The 20,794-nt window shown below is 38.2% G+C and overlaps 1 protein-coding gene across 2 annotated transcripts in view; it reads left to right on the forward strand.

The window, feature by feature from the left end:
- Positions 1 to 20,794, forward strand: part of tafa5a (TAFA chemokine like family member 5a) — a 128,240-nt gene that overhangs the window by 69,305 nt on the left and 38,141 nt on the right. For both annotated transcript variants that reach the window (XM_068307126.1, XM_068307127.1), the window contains exon 2: positions 10,081 to 10,230. In XM_068307126.1, the coding sequence (XP_068163227.1) occupies positions 10,081 to 10,230 (150 nt within the window). The remainder of the gene's footprint in view (positions 1 to 10,080; positions 10,231 to 20,794) is intronic.

Consider the following 20,794-nt stretch of genomic DNA (forward strand, 5'->3'; position numbering starts at 1 on the left):
CGTGGCACCACAGGCAGGGTATTAATAATTTCAAGGCTTGCTCCATGATGAGTTTTTGGTCACTCTATCAATGTCAACTTTATGTCAAGGCACTTTGAAGTATGTTCACTTCTTTCTATCAGTAACCTACTGGACCCTGAAAACGGTTATCTGTTGCTTTTTCTTCTTCCATTTGATCAGAATATTCTAGTTGTTTAACTTTTGGTTTCAAAACTAGTCAAAGAATGAAGTCTGATTCATTTTTAGCCCCCAAAAGAAGATGTGATGAGACCAATTTGTTGAAATGAGAGGATAATTTTCAAGGAGCTGGTTGGCTCAACTTAGGTTAGCTTTAAGCTTTAAGAAGGGAAACAGGGGAAATAGTTGAGCTCTATTTGAAGTTGGAAATTCATTTTGTCAACATCATATCCACAGGAGAATGTAATTGAAAACTATCACCATCCACACAAAAACACATAAATCCAGTTGAAATGCTGTGCAGAGCATACCACACCAGCAGATGACGAGTAATTTTAACTCATACAGCCATGGGATCAGAAGTCAGGGTATGATTTAGACAAGTTTTAGTGACATTGTAGGCTTACAATGTTTCCCAAGGATAAATTGCTGCTCTTTGTCACACTTGAATTCAAAATAGGATTATCACAACATTTACTTGAGGAATCGCAATCCAAATATGTGCTCCAGGAGAAGAATCTATTTGTATATCACTTTATGGCGGCAAAAATGAAGCACAAGATGTCTTTGTTTTTGATATTGTTCTTATTGTTTTTTCTAGACCTTTCATATTTTTTGTATTTTACAACACACATGCTATCAAAAGCAATTCTTGACTTAAAACAGCTTGATGTACTGTTCTTAATGCCAACCAGTTTTTACCATGAGATGACATATGTGACACACTGCACTCCATATTGCATTGTTAACATTTCTGTTCTTCTGTGTGGTGTAAAAATAAACTACGTTGATGTATAAACCTATGAAGACTCAGGAAAGATAAACTTGAAAAGCAACATTACTTTTGTCATGTCTGTGTAGAATATATCAAAACATCAAAAGTCAATTTTCTTCTAAACGTAACTTTTTATTTAATAATTTATTCCTGTCCGAATTAGGCTATATGTATTAGTCCAGATACTATCATGCTAGTTATCTAAGCAACATCATCAAACTACACTTTTAAAAATGAATACTGCATGAAATGCCCTGCTTCCACTCTGTGCAGATCATTAGACTACTTTACTCACTGATAATAATTTATCTGTTACCAGATAACCTGACCTGAATATATTCAAATCAATTATATTCATCTCTTCACTGCTCTGAACTAAAACATCATTTTTGATACTTGGAAAAAAATCAAGGACATTTTGTACACTCTTCGAGCTGCTTTCATTGATCGTCAAGATCCAGACTGAATAATTTACATTTAAGTAAGTGGTTGCTCTATTGTTTCTGGAGTTCAGTCTCCTTCAGCTCAAGTGCAGGTCGTTTTGGAGATTTCAGTCAGGCCCTACATCATCCGACTGCTCTTTTATCTAAAGCTGTAATTTTGCCTGATCGTCTCTCATTCCCATTGCTTCACATGCTCTTCATTTGGCTCTTCCAGCTTCTGATTAGGCATGATAAAAGGATTCATCTGGCCCATCAGGCCTCAGGGTGAGGGGATGACATCAAGGTTCCACTAATGCAGAATTTGGACCCAAAATGGGATTTCAGACTCTCAATCTTGGCATTAGGATCCTCTCTCTCTTTCTGAGCAGATGTACACACACACACTATCCTATCCAGCAGAGCAGATGTGATGCTAGTTTTCAAATGGATCAAGCTGCCGCAGGATTTGTCTGCATGAAGTAGAGAATGCATGGAAATTTAAATATTTGTTAGCAAGACTTTCACCATTACATGCATCATTTTAGTGTTTAAAAAAGAGCGTGTCCATGTTTTAGCACTCCTTGTGTTGAATATAGCCTCAAAGGTAAAGAACACAAATGCACACAAGTCACTCTACTCCTCAGAAACACCGCTACAACATTGTTTGCTTCATTAACAAATCAATATGTTGTATTCAGCATTCACCTCACACTGCATGTTTTTAGTCCTCTGAGCAAGACCACAGTGGAGCTGAGTCACATGTTTGGCTCAAACAATATCAAACAAGAAACAGCATTTCCCCCCATGGGCTTCTAACATGCATTTAAAATGCTTGCCTTGTTATCAAATTGTCTGCAGTCGTGTCTGAAATTTTTCTGAAATTGAGATCTGATAAAGCGTGTCTTAGAGGAAGCCAACCTGTTTTGGACTGAGGCCTGGGAAACCTTCTTCCAGGAGGAAAATAAGCCTGAAATGAACGTGTAAAAGATAACAAGACAGATTAACTGTAATGACATCTCAAATATCATGGTGGATTTGGAAAATCAAGCACAAAAATAATGGTTGTAATTCCCATTTGGTCCCTTGTCAGAGGTTTATGAATACTGACAACATACTGTAGGTCTAAGCCCCACTAGCAGATATGCTCAGCAGTACCTGGAAAAAAGCTGCTTCTTTTGCAACACAGTGTGAATTTCAGCTTGAATTCAGCACACATGTATTTTAAAAAAACAAACAAAAAAAACCAAAACAATAATGCAATGTGCTGACATTACATCACAGGTGTACCTGACTTCTCACCTGCAGCCATATAGGATAGGCTCCAGCAGCATCTGGGACCCAAAAGGCTAAAAAGCAGCTGAATATGATCATACAAGTATGATCAACTCATCTTCAAGAAGATGGATGGATGGATAGATAGATAGATGGATGGATGCATGAATGGATGGATGGATGGAAAAAAAACAATAACCTAAACCGCAGATTATACCTTATACCTTGGCCCTGCAGATCATAAAGCCTATACTATTAACAGCACAATGCCAGATGGTGTTCTTGTGGGCCTTCTATGTGTGTGTGAGAGCCTCCACTGCTTGCTAGCAGCCCTACACAATTCTACTCTCCATCAGGCTAAAGCATCTGCTACCTATTGTGTCAGAATCCCGTGCATAGAGGCTCAACAATTCTGAACAAGTAGTGAAAGGTCATTTGAGACATTGCAGATCCCTGATCGATCTGAAGGAATGAATCATCACTGTGTCATTCCATGGCCAATGTACAGTACACATAATGCATCTTACACAGAAAAACCCATTCCCACCATTGCTAAATAGAGTATGGGTTTCTGGCACAACATCACTTAGAAAAAAAAATCTTTATATGTCTTTTTTAAACAGACACAGTACTTTAGGAGACATTATTTTCCAATGCAGCAGGTACGTTGAGGAGGTGCTGATGTTCCTGTCTTTGGTATCTGTTGAGATGTTCACGAAAGCGGTGTGTTGCAATGATGATGCTTCGGCCCTACACTAAAACACTACCATCTAATGGAAAATGATGTCTGTGAAAGATGCCAAAGCAAAGTGGGGCTGATCTAGGCATAGTCTGTATCACACAGAAAAGCACCAAAAACATCTTCATTGTCTATTATTTTGATAAGCATAGTAATGGGAAACCCTTTAATTTTTAAGGAGCAGATTTTGGCGAGAGAAAAAGGAATAAGTCTTTAAAAAAATTATGAAAAGAACCTCTTGTTTTCTGAAATCCTGGCAAAAGATAGAAGGACTTGAAGGCAAAAAAAATGTTGTTTCTTCCTGCTTTGTGGCTATACTGGACATTTGTCAAATGGCTCTGTTTGGCAGAATAATTTTAATGTGCTGAGGAGCATGAGGAGAAAAAATAAAGCATGGGAGCATGTCAATAACATTACGTTGTATTAAGCTGTACGCTATGCCACATGAATCCATCTTCTGCCACAGACATAGCTTCCATTTCACTCTAGGGTGGCCACACATACATTTTAATCAGCCATTTGGCTAGCCATGCTGACAACTGCATGACAACAGAAGCTGATAAGGGTGATGATAAATCGTAGTGCTATTGGTACAAGCTTTTGGTGTGTTTCTGTGGATACCTGCCAGTTTCACATTTTTCCCACTATCCACGAAGCTATTCCAAGAAACAGGATTACCTCTCTTCTCTCTTCACAGTCCAATGTCTTCATGGGATTGCTGTACGGAGATTAGACTAAAACTTGCATTACTTGCATTTTGAAAAACAGTAGGTGAAAAACACTATGTGATTTAATTCAAAGTAATAATGCACAAGTTACTTGGACCAAATGTAGTGCTGTGTTTCCTGCCTTTGAAAAGCTGTGAGAAATATAATATTTCCTAACCTTTACTTCAGATCCCTCCAGGTCAACAAAAGAAATACCACAATGTATTTGGGAGTTTAGGTGCAGTTCACTTTTTGCTTTGTTTATTTAGTTTTTCTATATTTAAGAATGGCAAAGTATCTTCGGCACGGCGCTCTGGAGGCTGAGCCGCAGGGTCGCTTTAAGCAATTTACTTTACAAAAGCAAGAACTGAGTAGTCTCCTTTATTGGAAGACTGAGACAAACTTGTCCTCACCTTCACTTGTATTCGTAAATGCTGCTAAGCACCAAGAATATGTGCAGGTGAAACCAACTTTAAAATCAATCTATAGCAAATCTAGAATATTTGCATTTCAACCTTAATGGATTTGAATACACTACAAAGAAAATATTCCACTTTTAAATATATGAACTTGATCAATGCGAGCTTGAGAAGCTCAAATAATTTACCAGTCCAACGTGGTAGGATTGTCAATCATTATTCCAAAACCTAAATTTGGTTCATTCATTGGTGCAAAAAAATCATTAACTTTTATTTTATTTTTGTCCAGTTTACTCAAAGTTTGCTATCTACAGAAGGAATGACAGCTCTGTAGTTATATCAATGAAGGGTGTGAACATAGAAGACAGCATCAAGAACCGTCCGGTCACATTACATCAAACGACATGAACACAATGCCAGTCCGTTGTCATTAAAAGTGACAGGGAATTGGCAAATGTCCTGAGGCACAGAGATCTGTCCCTTGGTAAAGCTGAAGCAACCAATTAGAGACCAGCCTCAGGTGACCTACTTGTCAAAAGATGGACTTCTGTGGTTTGGCTGGCACCCCCCACCCAACCAGGGAACATATGTATTAACAACATGAATGTATTAACATCTCTTGACAAAATGCCACTTCTCGCAGCCTATCCAATATGCTACCTCATTCACAACATATGGACCGCAGAAAAGTCCATGCTATAGACTACAAATACTATATGGCCGGTGAAGTCTTTTTTGTATCTGTTGGTAATTGTCACTCTGGACTGTGTTGGTATCCCCAATGTCATAGCTAAAATACTACAGTGATTACTCTATGCAGTCCTCTGTTCTCTTTTAAATATGTTCAGAGGCAGGAAAGTCAGATTTGGTTGTTTGATATTTTTTAACAGAGATAGGATAGGAAGATGCAATATCCTCATCATCATTGTGCGTGCCTTATGCTTGAACATTGAGCTGATCAATTTTAAGAGTGAAAAACCTTCTGCAATCACACAGACGAAAACAGTATAGTTGCAAATGAAATATTTTGCAAGACAGAGCACAATCATTTTATTTTTAGACTGGGTTTAAAAATGAAGATCTTTTTTCCTCCCCATAAAGAAGTCAGTGTAGCTGCGTAGAAGACAATACACATGACAATGAAAGACAACATGAGAATTAAATTAATTCAGTTTTCCGCCAGCTACGGTGGTGACAGCGAAAGCAAGGCCCCTGTTTGATGAAATGTAGGCAATTAATGAGTTTCATCGACTCGAGGAAGAAGAACAGAAGATTGCAATGTCAAATCAGCCACAGTCTTTGAGCTAGTTGACTTCACACATGGTGCCTCAGTGTCACAGTGATCTGCACAATTACATAAGACATCCAAACAGTCTTTTTAAGTTCTCGCAATGGAGGGATTCCAAAGGAGAAGAAGCTGAAAGGGAGGAAGTAGGAAGAAGGCAGTGAGGAGATGATCTGCCCAGATGGTGGGTGGGATAGGGTGCAGGAACTAAATGCACATGCATATGCACACAGGAGCTAACATGACAAGTCATTATCCAGCATCAACCTGAAAAGACAGAAGAGTTGCAAAAGGGGAAGGGAGTTGGGTCAAGTTAGAATGCGTGAAGCAGAAAAGAGCAAGCACAGGAAGATAAGAGGAAGATGAGGAGAAAGGGGTGGTGAAGGTGGGGAGTTGGTTTTGATCTCCCCAGTACAAAAGGCTTGACAGATTGGATTTTGTTATTGTACATTTTTGAGCAAAGGCGTCTAGTGTTAGGACATCTTTGTGCCTTTGTAATCACTTCTCCTATCATGTTAGCACAGTTGTATTTATAGTTGCACATAACACTTGTACTGCAACAACAGAACAGAAGGGTAATAACGGCTAAGCTTGAATATTTGAATATGTATTTTTTACGTTTATTTTTAAGTATAAAATATAGGGTTTTTTTATCAGCGAGACAGACAAATTATTTAGACAACTGAGTTGAGTCAAAGCCTATTAACAAACATTTTTTTCAATTTTTGTAATTTTTAAGTATTTAAATAAAACTTACAAATTTAAGTTATTGAAGTTACTTTAGTGTGCCTTTCTAGGCATCCAGGGAGATGAACAGAGGAAATGTGGTTGCTTCATTTCACCCAACCCCATCCATCTACTTCCTGTGTAAGGATGGAGGTGATAAGGTTATAGCTGAGAAGATCTATGACATTTCCCAAAAAAGACAATCCAATGATAATGACATGGAAATGTTTTTGTACATACATAGACAACGTTTTAAAATTCATACTTCATACACAGACATTTTCTCTACCTGTGGCCATGGCCACCACTAGTGTGTGGATGAATCCTGATGGATCCCATTACCCAGAGTGTGACCCCTCACAGCTCAGTTCATTAAGCTGGCCCCTCGTGTGTGGGACTCAAATTTAAATTTAATCACAACTTCCATCCTCTTGCCAATCACAATTAGATCCTGATAAGTCTCTCCAGGATGGCACCTGAGGGCCTCCACACACAGACAAAGGTTAATTTGCAAGCAGCAAGGGCCCGGCTACAAGACCACAGGTCACCAGATTGAATGCATGCAGGAGATGTGTGTGTGTTTGTAAAATGGAGGTGCTTGGCAGCAATTACAAAGTTTATCAGTATTCATGTGTTCCGTACATAGCTAATGGCTACATTGCCTTCAAATGGGTGTGCTGATAGGATGTGGGCTTTAATGGTTCATAGCTTGTGGGTAGTCTTTAGTCATATGCTAATTTGGATGTGGCTCAAAAGATATAATAACTTAGCCTTTTTTTATTTGATTTCTTTTCTTTTTTTGTTGTTTCTTTTTTTTTTTTTTGGCCTTTAGGACAGAGATGCATCATCTTCTAACATGGACTCTTTATCTAGTACGACACTCCCTGAGCAACAACACCAGCATATGTGATTTCATTTACGATTAGCCTTATAGTGACACAGATGAATGCACCAAAAAACATTTTTAAATTGAGTCTTATATACCCGTTCACTCTCTGCCGTGTTTTGCGTGTCTTATAAATTATTATGAAGTCCAAAAGGTCAATGCATTTGAAAATAAATATTGACATTTTTCTTCCTTCTTTTGCATTTACACTATACAAGGAGAGGAAAAATAATCTTTCACTGAATGTGTCACTGGAGACACAACAACAAAACCATTGATTTGAAAGAAACTGCAAGGTGCAAATTAATCTTGAGGGCTGCATTCATCAAACATTTGTTCAGATCTGTGCAAAACCCATAAATTATTTATTAATGGTTTATTTGATAGCTACATAGTATGCATTCATGAAATTATCCAACATTACTGCTTATAGCAAATGTTTATTTGCAGCAGTGCTATAAATGAAATAATAATCACTCTAATGATCACTCCAAACTTCATCAAAGGCTTAACCATGTATGACTTATTTATTTTAACCATCCTTGCAGTTACGTTCTATGAGTTTTTATATGCAGCTTATCAGTCGTCAGGTCTAAATGTAAGCTGACTTGTGGTAAGTTTTATTTTTGTTTGTTTTTTGTTTCTTTCTGATGATGAGGTCCGGTAACCAGCTTCTGAGTTGCATTTTGTTATTCATTTTACATCGTGAAAGGATTAACGCTCAGTAACCTCCATTGCATGTTTGAGGAAGAAGTAAAGAAGCAAGCAGGGGAATCGATAGTCACGACAGTTAGTGCGTTAATAAATAAATCCATTAGACTTTGATCATTTTTTTATTTATTGTGGAGCAAATTAGTAACATTATTTGAGTCAGTTTTGAACATTTTTTTTTAAATATTCTGACCTGTAGTTGCATAACATGGGAACTTCTCTGTGGATCTTTGTGGTTCTGAGGAAATGGAGGGATTTGTTCGGATGTAATTCTGTCTATCAGCATGACAAAAATAATTTTCTTGATAGAAACATTTGCACTTTCCAGGTTGGTTCTCTGATTCTTTTGATTCTGATTCTTCAAAAATAGTTTCCAGCTAGGGATCTACAACCAAACCTTTGGAAACAGTCACTGTTTCCCACATAGTATCATCCCAGGAGTCATCCATGCTTCCACCATCCTATAGTGCCTTTATGTTTGATGCAACCACAGAAATAGCAGAGTGCTGGAAGGCAATTTATCTGTCCTCAATATCCCGCAGCACTATGACCATGTATGTGAGAAACGAAATAGTGGTGAATAACTGTAAGCCGGACTGTTTTCAGTCTTTTTGCCTCTGATGTGGTTTCATTGGTCAGAGTGCAGCCAGAGACTAAATTATACACCTGTTTCAGGGTATGACTAGTCTGAGTGAACCTCAGCCAACACTATGGTATAAACTGGTTCATCTTATACATGAACATATCACAGTATAGTCGTAATCCGCTCCTCAGGAAATGCTCTGACAGGCATTGCATCACATGTGGAATAATAAACTGCCTTGCTCATTTTCTTTAGAATAGCTTCCAATATGTGTGCACCCCATATATTAATACATTCATTCAAATTGTCAGCTGAGAGATAATGAGCCTTCATTTCTTTCCTCCTCTGTATTTGGTGCTTATTCTTTTTTATGCCGATACCTATTTAATGTGTTGGCATTTTTACCCCGTTGCATTAGTGTTCCGAGGAAGCGACTGTTGTTTGGGTCACCCTCTCAGTCCGAGTCACCTCTAAAAGCTGTATTTCTGCATGCAAACTGAAGTGTTACATCCAGTACTAAATCCACTAATGCCCTGCTTTTATCTGTGTCTTGGTGCATCAACTTTTTTTGCTGGGCCTGTCTTTCCCAGAAAATCCCTCGTAATCTGAAAATCTGTATATGTTATTTCTGACAATGTGTACCTTAGAAATAAGACCGCTGCATGACTTGTTTTCAAGCTATGTAAAAAAAAAAAGAGCCATGGAATACAAATGGCAGTCCAAGTGGTCTTACTGTCTTTTGACCCCCACTTTCTGATTTAGACTGCAGCAGGTCATTGGGAAATGCCTTTCTCACCATGTCAATTATATCTTCAGTGAAGGGGACTCTCCTTCCAAGGCCTAAATGGAGAAAGATTTCATCCCTGTCAGCAACCTTCATATTTTCTGGCCATAGTCCAGGGTCACACAGGCCGACTTGCTTATTTTCCAGCACTGCCTCATCCTGCACATCTATCTCCTACTCTGAATCAAATTCCGCAGAAGAAGAGGAAAGGACTTGACAGAGACTGATATATAATCTTTTTTTTTTTTTTTTCTTTTTTTTTACAAAATTTAAGGTGCAAAATTAGGCTTCGGTTCAGAAACGTGTTTTTTCCTCTGCTGCAAATAAACAATCGATAAAAAGAAATTTTGCTTGCCTGGTTTTTCATTTTCGAATTCGGAATTCTTTAGTTTTTGCTTGATCTTTTTTCTTCAATGAATGAGTGCACGACTGTGCCATGCCCTTCCTTTTGAGCTCCAAATGATTATCAGAATTTACAAAGCTACACTACTGACCATGTGACAGACTATAAATTCAACAGATGAAACAGACTAGTTTATTTTGCCTTGTTTGTGATTTCAACTCTCTGACCTCACATTCTGTGGTGCATTCCAGGCCAACTGGCAGCGGGGACTTGTGAGATTGTGACGTTGGACAGGGACAGCAGCCAACCACGGCGGACCATCGCCAGGCAAACGGCCCGCTGCGCTTGTAAGAAGGGCCAGATCGCTGGAACTACAAGAGCCAGACCCGCTTGTGTGGACGGTAAGAGAAAGAGGGATGGAGGAATCCCAGTTCAGCTTGAACTTTTCTTTAAAGGCCATGAATTAGAGATTTAGCGTGCATGAGTTTTCCATGAAAGATGCCAGAATTTTGAATTGTGTTACAAATTACAACAATTTAGTGTTAAATTCAGGCACAGCAGAGCGCTAATTCATCAGTCACAGAATGATTAGAATTAATCCTCAGACAAAAAAAAAAAAAGTTCTTATAATGTATTATGTCAAATTATAAAAAGTTAATACTGGCACCTTAGTGATTATTATCATAAAATTGATGTGTGTGTGTGTGTGTGTGTGTGTGTGTGTGTGTGTGTGTGCGTGCGTGCGTGCGTGTGTGTGTGTGTGTGTAATACATAATAATTATACATAATATAATATATTACAGTATATTCTACAGTACGAGTTTAATTCAGTGATTTTGATCATGTGTTTACTGTATACTGAATACTGTACCTCTTATACGTGTCTTCATGTAAAATGATCAAGGTTTGAGATAAGTTGACTATTTTTTTAAAAGATTCAGCAGCTTAGAATCCATAAATGACAATTTCTTTTATTTGAAAATTCTCAAAATTTGCACACAAAAAAAAAAAGGGTAATAGAAACCTGAGGTACTTGGTTGCTTTTCTGTTTCCATGAGAGCTCAATGCAGGTTGGAGTTGAACAATCGAGTGACTGGTGTTTCTCTTAAATTGCATTATGACATTGAAATTGTGACCCCACTGTCTCCTAGGCTTCTCATCACTGAGTCTAACTCAAATGATTGCCTCTAAGCAAGAAAGGCTTAGGATCTCATGTGTGGGCAGAATAAACAGCACTATTAACTGAACTGTACCCCTGACTGTCTTATTTCTGCTTGCATTTCAACTGTGCTTTCACAGTTGTGTTTCAGCTTGTAGAGGCTGCCTTTTCCTCAGCGCACTCTGTGACTGTTGATTATATGAGGAGAAAACTCTCCACCTTGTGTGCGTAGATGGCGGCTTATTTTATGAAGTGCAGAAGAATACGACAGCGGATAGTTGACCTATCTGCAGATTCAATTTCTTCCTTAGGGCGAATGTACTTCAACCTGAGTTTATGCACTTCATCTGAGCCCTAGAAAGAGAAATCTGATCTTGTAGACAAGCCCACCTTTTGCCACTGAATAAGTTACATAGATGTTGCATAAATCCACAATATCCAGATGATATCGGTGGGTATTTGTCACAATGTGGGCTCTGTGGAGTACTGTGGCATTGTAGTGGAGACTAGATACTATTTTTCTGAGGAGAGCTTAGGCTTATCTGCTGACTTCAAGACATGTGCATGCGGACAGCAGGGAGACCACACTGCACAGACAATAAAAACACAAAAAAAAATCCTTAGTCAGAAATTTGAACTTAAGAATCCGGAAAAAAATAATTTTCCACAAGTGGTGTAATGATGTTAAAATGCAACATAAAATGAAGCATAAACATCAAATGTTCATTCTGGTGCATTGAGTGTGAGACAGAAATCAATTACTGGAAGAATTCTAGTCATTATGGCCTTTTTCAGACTACATCCAATTCTGTTTTTAGACATATCCATATTGTATCCAGGTTACTTTTGATCTAGGCAGCAAGAGAAGTCATGAAATTGAGTTTTGCAAATCGCCTCCAAATCACATTAAACGTGTCCTGAAATGTGAGCCAAATTTCTACAAATTATCCACAGTATGGACGCTTCTACTGCTCCCAATCATATTTCAAGGTGTCTTCTGTATCGCCTACAATGCTACAAGCAAGGACAATATTTAATCCAAAGTGAATGAAGTGCATTGGAGTGGCCGAGCAGAATCCATGCTGCTACTAACATAGCAGCGTGGAGGACAACATGTATAACAGCAGCCAGAGGACAGAGGTTGAGATAAATTGTCTGCTCCGCGAGCTGACAGTGATTGTTTGGAGGACAGGATGATGGATGCCTGTTTCAAATGCTTCTATGCTGCAAAGCTGCACCACCAGTGTGTGTTGATGCTGACCACATCAAACTGATGCTGTCTTGACACACAGCACAGATGTTACCATCAATAGAAATCTACGTTAAACCTCAGATTTAAGGAAAATAAATGTTGCTGTGGGGTTTTTAAAGATTTACCTAAGATACATTTCATGCAAATTATCAGATCTAAAAATGACACATGAATCATTGTTTCGTTATTTCTCAGGATTTTAGCATTCCGGTCAACTATCTTGAAGCATGGATACAGAATGTAAGAGAATTTGCACTTCAGCTGTCAGCGAAGAGCGTAATTTTGAATTACGAGCAGTCTGCTGGGTGTTACTGTCCACTACAACAGATTCTCCCATCACACACATGCCATTTGGAGACGGCAAAATGTCAGTAAGTGTGAATGCAAGCAGGAATTCTATCAGTATGCCATTCTAACAGCAAGGGAAAAAAAACAAAAAACTATACAAACATGCAGCCAGTTACAGCTGCAAAGTATTAGTTAAATATTCCCTGACTTTGGCTTCAAAGGTGCTTCATTACCATGGAGCATGAAAAGGATGAATGTATGTGAAATACTGGAATCCTGCACACAGACAAATAATATTTTACTTTTTAAACTAATTTTACTCTGCAGCTACAGCACAATGAATCACACACATTTGTACATATGCACACGCTTTGTAGCTATGCACAGATGCCCCGCTGTCTGTGCATATTATTCTACATCAGATTGTACGTTAGCCTTCCCTCCGACCGATAATGTCACATTACTTTCTTCCAGAAAACACACACACATGCATCCACATGCAGCATTATTGCACTATGTATTACAGAATCCCACAGCTTGGTATTATTGCCATGCAAATCTGAGATCCTTGTCTTGGCGAATGCAATAACATTTGTTTATCCATACTTGGGCTCTTCTCACTTTGGGGACAACAGGACAGAGGGAGAAAGCTGACATAAAAGACTCTAAATGGGATTTCAATCAGTTTTAATCTACTTGAATCCTTGAGGTCCCGCTGTCTGTTGTAATATGCTTTCGTCTTGGCTGACTCGATCCATGTCCTTCATGCATCAGACTCTGTATCCCATCCATGCAGGATAATCCGCAGCTCCATCGTCAGCCTCACCTGGCTCGAAGGATTGCATGCGGTAATGAAAACAGAGAGAGCGCAGTTCAGTAATTCTGCCGACTTTTTGTTGCTGTGCAGTTCCCGTCTTGCAGCCGCTCACTGTGTTTTTATTGGATTGAAGAGGTGAAATTTCGAGATAAGCCACAGACATGATACAATTTCTGTTGGTGTGTCATCTTTAGCACAAGTCCAAAGAAGAAAACAAAAACTTCAAGAGTCTTTTCTGTATTTATTTCTCCTTCTGTCGAATACAATAACAGTTATCCTCACTCTCTTTGCCTCCAACATAAGCCTCAACCCATTTGAGTCCTATATCACATCCTAGTGGTGCGTAAGTACACTCTCCAAACCGCAATTTCATGCTCTCAAACCATTTCACCTCTTTACTTGATGACTTTCAAGAGAGTCAATATTGATTCTTATTGGAGGAGTGGGTAAAGCAGAATATTAGAGTTGCAGAATAATGCTGGATGCTGAAAACAGTGGCAGGCTGGCAAAGAGGGGCAACTTCAGAGACTGAAGTTCATCACATGTATTCCCTAAATTGTCTAATGATCAATGCAGACATAGCAGGTCTCTGTCCACAGAGTTAAACTTCATGTTAGTTTTTCTATAATAATTTATTCACCATCTTCTACGTGCATTGCAATCCTCATTGCATACTTTTTGCATCATGCTCTGCCCAGCTGCTGAAACCAGGCAGGTGAGACACCCCTGACACGAAAAAAACTTTAGTCGATGCTACCTGTGTACACACTGTGTGTACATTGTACAAACTTCAGAAGAGAAAGCATATTCTGGGTCACTGCTTGTGGTTGTTGTTGCTCAGTGGAAAGTCCTACTTGAGGTCAATGTAATTTATTATTAGAGAATATAAAATTTTCATTTTCATTTTCTGTAAATAAACTTAAAACATACAAAACAAGATAGGAATATTATGTAATATCACTGTAAGTTCTTTTCATAACTCCTGAGCTACTTTTTGTGTATCTAAAAGTGTAACTTTTGTATTCACATTAATTTTCTGAAAAGTTTAAATACTGATTTTAGATTGGTAATTTTGCAGGATAAATTGCAAACAGCAGATTTGTTTTATTTACTGAAAGTTGCTTTTTCACTTCTACATTAACACTAATCCCATTATACATGATATATACATGTACAATATAACATTCTAGAATTGGATAATTTGTAATGGATGATAATGGATATTTTGGTTAGTCTTGGTATATTGTTCTTGTGTTAAATTTGTGATAATTTGTACAAATTACTAGTCCTACTTAAAGAAATGTAAGACCCTCTTCCACCGCTGTTAACACATAACATCTAAAGACACACTGTTACCTTGCTAGATGGACATTTCTGGATAACTTGCAGATGAGTGTCGTGAAACTGGCAGTAATAAAGACAACAGTTTGAGTCAGACTTGGTCTGTGGGCTATTAAACAGTACCAGAGCTTCAGTCATACTACATCAGCTCAGTGGTTTGATTTGATCCATGGGGGACTGGACAGGGCCGTGGTCTGTTGGGGAAACATGTCATGTCAGTGCCAGCAGCCAGTTAGAAAGCTAGTCGCTACTGCAGGCGGAGTGGAAAAGATGGAAAGTGGAGAAATCCTGTGGTGAATCTGTAATGGTCACACCTTCTCCCCGTTTTCTACTGACCCTTTTCTTCTCTTTTACGCTCACGCATCTAGTCTGAAGACTGATGACCATGGGCTACGTCCTTATCAGAGGGAGAGGAGGAGAGGATGGGGACAAGGTGGGCAGATGGGAGTTGCAGCCCGGGGTGGGTTGCTTCTCCGTGGGTGTGCTGGTTTAGAGGCTGCAGCCTCTAAACTGGAGCGTATCACACTTTTTACACACTGATCTACGTGAGCCTCGTATGCATCCGTACTGGCTTTGATGCTGACACAAAAAATATTTATTTACATTTTATTTCTTTCATAAAATTTACAAATTCATCAGAAGCATTACAAAGATTTTTTAAAATAATAATAATAGATAATGATAACAGATTTTTTTCTTTTTAAGATGTAGTAGTATGTTTTTGCATCAAAATAAATAATGTCAATCAATTTCCTTATCAAAGTCAATTGTGTTATTTCATTTTATAAAAATGTTTGATTGCATCCAAAGAGCACATTTTTAATTTTTGCATAAGTATGATGTAAAATGGGCCCCTGCCTACTTTGAATTATGAGAGAATTTAATTGTCCGTCATTCTTTTTGCCTGGGATTTTCAAAAATTTATTTACCAGAGTACGTGTAGTTATTTCCTTATAGAAGCAGACAGCATACAGTGGCCACTAATTAAATTAATGAGATACTAAAGCTGATAGTACAACCATTATGTTATATTTTTACACCCCCCTTCAAAGTGGTGATGTATTGTAATTGTCAGTGTTCGTGTGTTCGTCCGTCCGTCCACCAAATATACTTGCAACCGTTGCAGATAGAAAGATGAAACAAAAAGCACATTACTCGGGCAAAAAAGGGGATGAAAATGAGATGATGACCTTGAGAAAACTAGGTCATGGTCAAATTTCAACTTTTGCACACTCAGGAACCGAATAAGGTAGAAAGACGAGGGAGAAGGTCAGTGTGGGTAAGACCATAGATCAAAGCTAGTGCTTTGATCAGTGACAGTATGTCAGAGCACTAGCTTTGATCTTTCACCTATGTAAGTAGGTCAGGGTAAAATTTTGAATTCGGGGGTGTCGCGGGGTGTTGTAGTCTGTGACTGCGATGGTTCTTTTTTATAATTGATATAGTAGTTTTTTCAATACTTTATTTATTGTCAAGTGTTAGAATGAGGCAACTTCAAACAATGACCTTCTCCTTTCTGCTTTTCCCTTCAGGGGTCGCAACAGCGAATCAGTTGCCTCCATCTAACCCTGTCTTCTGCATCCTCTTCTCTCACACCAACTACCTTCATGTCCTCTGTCACTACATCCATAAACCTCCTCTTTGGTCTTCCTCTAGGCCTCCTGCATGGCAGTTCAAAACTCAGCATCCTTCTACCAATAAATTCACTATATCATTGTTAAAGCAAGGTTTTTAATTTGTTTTTAATTCATTTTAAATTTTATTTAGGTCTTTTACTATTATTATTATTATTATTATTATTATTATTATTATTATTATTATTATTATTATTATTATTATTATTATTATTATTACTGGTAGTCCTCAACCTATGAATACAATTGTTTCCGGATACCGGTCCATGGACCAGCTGGTACTGAGAAGCACAGAAAAAATGCCACTCTGGCAGGTAACACAGAATACATTACTACTAAATTGAAACTCTCAAGATAGCAAAATGAACAAAACATAAATGTCTTTGGAAAGTTTCTTTGCGCAGGATGAAGGAATAAAGGAGCCAATGATAAGAGTCATGATAGACTGTAAAGTATCCAAAGTACAAAGACTGATGCGCTGGGACGCTCACAAAAACATGTACAAAACAAAGTGGGAGATATCAGTGCTTGAGATATGCAGCAGTGCTGATCAGCAGGGGTTGCGACAGAAAGGGGAACTACAATAGTCGGATATGGTGGTGTGTGGTTGATCTTATCTGCGAACATTCGTATGTCAGGTGTCCGTATCTTGAGAACTATCTGCATATTCTAATCATCTACTTCTTATGCACGTGTTTCTTAATGTTGTTTCTCCAGTGCCAGGACTTCCAAGTTAGCAGTGTAATTATAATTTAGGGGGAATTAATAATATTTGTTGCAGCTTCGTTTTTCTGCATGTTTTTTTTCTTTTTCTTTTTTTAATCATAGAACATGAGCAATACGTTGGCAACACTCACTGACACTGGCTTTTCTGTCATTATGGTTCCAGCAACGGGAACTCTCAGAACCTGGGAACAAAAAGTGATGAGTGAGCTTTTGAAAAAGCTTTGTTCTCTTCTTTTTTCTGTTTTCCAAAACTTTTCTCTCCTTCTCCGTTCACTCCTTGAACATCGTTGAGACATCTTTCTCCAACTGCCATTGCCTTTCACAGGAAAAAAAGATGTTTTAAATCTTTTGGAAATTTTAAAGTGAATCTCTTCCTTCAAAGCCACCAGTATCAAAAGAAGCTTCTTTGTAGGTTTACTCACAGGAATACTGAGCAGTTTGCATTTTTGCAATATGGCAAACAAAAATATAATACAAATAACGCTCATGTTTTCCCCCGTGGGGGAAAAAGCTGACAAGTGCCGTATATTAGCATAAAGATAATGCAAGTGTCAAGCTTTAACTTTCATATTATGCCAGAGTTACAGTAAATTTTCCTTCTATCAACTTTGCATTTTTTTTATTTTGGAGCCTCCCTGTTGAATTCCTCAGAAAATAAAAACTGCATTTTCACAGTGCATTAGCACTGGGTTTTTTTGCTTTTTTTAAAGTACATTTTTCACTGACGGATGATCTGCAATCAGTAAATATGCATATGTATTGAATGACACATATTCATAAACATACAAATACATTAAAACAGAATAGATGTTTTACATTACATTTGGTATTTGTCATACATAGACATAAACAATTAAGGCCATGTCATTTGCAGTGCAGATAAAGGGAGCTAAAGTAGTTCATCATGTCTTACTTTGACACTGGTAATAATTTTGCAAAAACAGATTGCTGACATTCCTTTTTTCTCCAAATGATGGATGCTAATGCAACCAAAGATATTCATTTTTGTAGTAGTCTGCTGGAAGTGTGTGCAGGAGTTATTCCATATGCATACATTGACTGTAAATATTTAATATCCTAGATGATATAGCTCATATCATCTAGGATAGCTCAAATGCCATAATGCATTCAGGCAAGCCATTATGCATTCCCTTGTAATGAAGCTGCATTATCCACATGTCCCTTCTGCCTACAATCCGTTGCTTTCTGCATTCATAAATCCACAGGCTCAAGGTGATGAAGTGGACCCAGGTGTTCTGAGGTTCTGAATTGATGATAACGTCAGAGGTTATTGATGCCACATTGTTGTGCATCTTGCTCTCTGTGTTTTTTTGTAAATTAATTCCAGGGGAAGGAGAAAGAGGCCAGCCTCCTGGAGAAATGCTTGATGCAAGTGGACGTAATGAAAAGCAGTCACATTCAAAACCTGCATTTACCTGAAACTCTCAATCATTTTTTTTCTCATCTTCCTCTGTTTATTTTTCACTTAATCTGATGCAGAAAGTTATCTAAGCAACTGTGAATCACCTGAGATTTCATTCTTGAGGGTTCAAAAATAATTTATCTGAAATTCTTGTTAGGTTGTGTGATGATTCAAAACCAGATCATTCAGCTGAAGATCAACTCTGCACTGAGTGTTTATGAAGAGGGATTTTGGTTCGGTAGATTGACTTCAAGTGCTGTGTGCAGCTTTAACATAAGCCGTACGGCTCCCTTGTTGAAGCATTACAGAGCTCTTAATGGAGCGAGATTTTTATCCAGGCTAGCAGACCAATCACCTGATGAGCCTATCAATCATCCCTGCATCTTAGGTTTATAAATCTTCAACATCTGAAGTCTACTCAAATGTCAGTCATCATCGGCTTGTCTTCAGGACACAATCTCATCAAATTGAGACATTACATGAGTGAAAACTGCAGTGAAATAAATCTGCACATGTGATTGCACTAAAAAAGAGATTCTCTCTATTGCTAAAACTTTTTAAGTCCCCTTGTTTTTACTTTATCTCTTTATATCTGTCTGTCTGACACCGCCTTCACCAGGAGGCCAGTGAATTGTCTCAGCTCCACGCGCCGTGGCAGGCGCATCTCCCTAAATGCCTTTCCCCTCGCTCTGCCTCCCACAAGTCCGCTCACCAGTGCTGTTGTGGTTGATGGTCCATGCCGTCACCCTCTCCACCTCACCGGTCTAATTGGAAGAGAAAAGTTCCTCCGCTGCTAACGAATGTCCAAAGGGCTTTGTCTGTTCAACAGGCTACTGGCTACAATTAACGATGAATTAATAATTACTGCTTGTACATACTCCCTCGGGGACAACACTACAATTTACAGCAGGAGGAGGGTGTCAAAGTGAGTCAGTAGCCTTTAACTATTGCAGCATTGTGCTTGCGTAACAGTTCAGTTGTCTATCTTTAAGATTCATTAATTCATTGCGGTTACCAAGAGCTGAAATGTTTTTAAGCTTAAAGTTAGCAGAACAGAGCGACCAGACCGTGTCCTTAACTTGACAAAAGAACACATCACTCTGTGTGTATCAAAGGATTTAAGAATATAGTTAGAAATAAATAACGTGTTTGAAGTTGTATACTGTAAATGTTGCTTAAGTACGCACAGGTAGGTCCACTCCACTTGGTCTTAAGATGTCATAATGACTGATCCAGAATGGAATGCAATAGCAATGGCAAAAGAAAAGTTTATGTGAAGAAGGCAGATCTTATATGTCCATAATAAAAAGAGGAAAACTTTACATTACTTATTTGATCCAGCCGGGCTAACATGCACAGAAACGGGAAGGGCAAACTCTGCTTGCTCAGTTCAGAGGGGAAACAGTAATTTTAGAACCGAAGTCCCAAATCCCTGTCTTGTTTATCACATTCAGAATGATTCAGTGCTGTGTCTTCTCAATGGACAACAAAGACCTCCAACGTCACTATATGTTAGCGTGGTCACGGATTTCTGCAATATCACAATGGGGCATTGCCATGGCGAAGTTTATCAATGCCCAATAATTACTTCACAATGCCTGCGTCAACAGTGACTCTTGGCCCACTGGTGACTGTAAATATTCTTCTATGGTCAAAATGGAGTCACAGAAAGCTTATTTTATCTCAGTTATGTTCTATTTAGTGCAATTTATTAAACTTATTGCAATCTATGAATTCAGTTTCTGGACCAATTTTACCGCATGATAACACTGAGATGCTAATAGTAAGCTGATTTAAACTGAAATATGTCGATATGGACTAAAGATGTGACAATGTTGAATGAGTAGAGTCAATTTTATCGTGTTCAATACAATGACAAAATATTAGTTTTAGCAAAGCAAATGTCAGTTTCTGGAGTTGGACAGTCTTTATGAATGATGAGTGTCTTCTTTCTATTTTGCATAAAAATGTTCTCAATAATTAAAATAAACTGGAGGCTAATTTACAGCATGAACTACATAAAAATGTGCAGGAAAAAACCTACATTGATAATGGCAATTTAAAGCTTTTGCTGTGAAGCACGCATTGTTTTCTCAGTTCATTATGCAGTTTTTCTATCGTTTCCTTGGAATCACCTCAGGAAATAATGGAATCACTTTTGTCATGTACAAGCTTTTCAGACATCATCAAGGACTCGGGAAAATGTCACAATCTCTTCACACAGTATGCAGATGTAAATTTCTTCCCTTCTGGCAAACATCAAACTGCAATATATAAAGAGACAGCTTGTTCTTCAGTAATTCCCTTTATTTGTCGAAATGTCGG

The sequence above is a fragment of the Antennarius striatus genome, chromosome 22, assembly GCF_040054535.1.
Source record: "Antennarius striatus isolate MH-2024 chromosome 22, ASM4005453v1, whole genome shotgun sequence".
NCBI classification, from domain to species: domain Eukaryota; kingdom Metazoa; phylum Chordata; class Actinopteri; order Lophiiformes; family Antennariidae; genus Antennarius; species Antennarius striatus.